Here is a 2,097-nt window from a genome sequence, read left to right as displayed (position 1 = left end):
ATCCCTGCTGCTAAAGCAAGCACCAAAATGAAACTTGTCCCATGACCCAAAACACGCCAACTTCCCCAAGCCTCAGGAAAAGGGTCCACTGCCAGAGCCACAGAATAAACAAACACCACCAACATTCCACCCAAATACACCATAAACAGCACCAACGCAATAAAAGAAGCCCCCAAGCTCAACAACCACCCACACCCTGCTACAGAAGCTACAACTAAACCCACTACTCCATAATAAGGCGACAGATTAGAGGCAACTGCCAACCCCCCCCCCAAAATAAAAGCCAATCCAAGAAAAAACACAAAAGAGGCCATAGCGTGTTCTTGCTTGGCTTTTCTCCAAGGTCTATGGCCTGAAAAGCCATCGTTAAAAAAACCCTTAACTACAAGAACCCCCAGAACTTTAGCATTTAGGAAATCATGAGACACCAAGAGCTGCAGTGCACAGAAGAGATTAAGGGGAAAAAACGAGGTATGGTGAGAATGGTGTGATGGTGAAATAAGGTGGGAAGATGGGACTGTTGAGAGAGTTAAAAATGAGTATATTAGATGCAAGTTGATAGGAACGAAACATCATGAGATCTTCCACCCTCAGAAAATTTAATTTTTTGACTCTGTAGTTGAACAAAAACTGTCTGGAGTCACTAGCAAATCAAAAATAATAATGAGTTATTTGCAGTCTATCTATTGTCACTGGTCTGTTCACTAAGGGATACAAAAGATTTAAACAATTGTGGGTTTTCCCATTTAATGTTAGTAAAGGTTATCTTGACTTTTTTTTTTCCATTTAACAAAAGGCTCATACTCTTACTAAAGCTGCAATATAAGCTTGGAATTGCTTTGATAATAATGCATAGTATTATGCCCTTGAGAATTTAATAGTGTGTGTTAAAGCATGATCCAGAAGCTTGTTCCATGGAGTTTATTAAGAATTGCAACTTCATAATGCGATTTCAACACTTAAAATACTGTTCAAAAAAGATGTTAATGGGCTTTGTACACCAATATGCTAGATTCTCTGTGTACGCTAAAGGAATAAAAAGAACCCAAACCAAAACAACACTGTTCTATTATATGCTAGGTTCGTCAAAAAATGTTGTACGCGGCAACCCGAGCAACACTTAAGAAAGAGTTTGGAGGTGGTCATATTAAGGATGAAGTGTTTGGAACAGTACAGGTATGTTTTTCTTTTTAAAGTCAGCACGCTGACTTTAAATACTAAATATAGTAGCTGATGTTTACTGGTATGAATTTGTGGTGTTTCTGCTCTTTTTTTTGATTAAGGAAAAAGTAGTTAAAAGCTCTGTGTATTATTCCAATGTTAAAATGTAATTGCTTTCGTTTGAACTAGTAACTGTTTTTAACAACTTCAGGCTAAGAAGTCCTTTCCTCAAATGGTTATGAAAACTAGATAATCTAAGAATAATAGGAGCATCTCTCAATCTCACTGCATGCATGTGCATCTTCTAAAAGCTGTAGCACTGTAACTTTGAGACCAGCTGTATACACAAGCTGTTTTGGGCGTATGATTCCAAATCGGATGTGGGCTAGAACAGAGATCTGTAAGACCTTAACATCTGAAAACAAGTGGTTTTACTGTAAACTAAGTGTATTAAGCTGTCAGTTCTTTAGAATTTGGTCTTAACATGTAACTCAAGTCCATGACTACCATCTTAACCTAGGGAAACAGAATTTTAGTGGCTACTGATTTGTTCAATGAAAATACTAATGATCGACTGTTCGGTTATGGTAAGGTAATTGGAAGTTGCATGTATGAAATATAACAAGCTTCTAAGGGATGTTGAAAAGCCTGCAAGTGCTGTGTGTGTAAGGAAATATGAGGCATTATACAAGGCATTACCTTGGTTTCTCTGGGAAACAAGTCTTACATGGTTGTGATGTCTGCTGCTTGTCAGGAAAACATCAGACAGTCTTGACTTTATAATCCATTGCCAGTTTTAAAGCTTTCAAGAATACTGATGGTTATAATTTCCCTCCTTCTCCTTCATCAGAGGGACTGTAGCAGTTACCTTCTGTTTGGCCTGTTAATTAGTTCATCACATACACGTATCTGAACCAAAGCACCGCCGCTATTGAC

The 2,097-nt window shown here is 38.0% G+C and overlaps 1 protein-coding gene across 1 annotated transcript in view; it reads left to right on the top strand.

Moving 5' to 3' along the window:
- Positions 1–2,097, top strand: part of TWF1 (twinfilin actin-binding protein 1) — a 17,705-nt gene that overhangs the window by 6,233 nt on the left and 9,375 nt on the right. Inside the window, exon 4 of the mRNA XM_010132052.1 lies at positions 1,081–1,176. Coding sequence (XP_010130354.1) covers positions 1,081–1,176 — 96 coding nt within the window. The remainder of the gene's footprint in view (positions 1–1,080; positions 1,177–2,097) is intronic.

This window comes from Buceros rhinoceros, unplaced genomic scaffold (assembly GCF_000710305.1).
Source record: "Buceros rhinoceros silvestris isolate BGI_N320 unplaced genomic scaffold, ASM71030v1 scaffold14542, whole genome shotgun sequence".
Taxonomy (NCBI): Eukaryota; Metazoa; Chordata; class Aves; order Bucerotiformes; family Bucerotidae; genus Buceros; species Buceros rhinoceros.
Note: the sequence above shows the minus strand (reverse complement) of the source record. Positions and strands in the feature narration are given on the sequence as shown.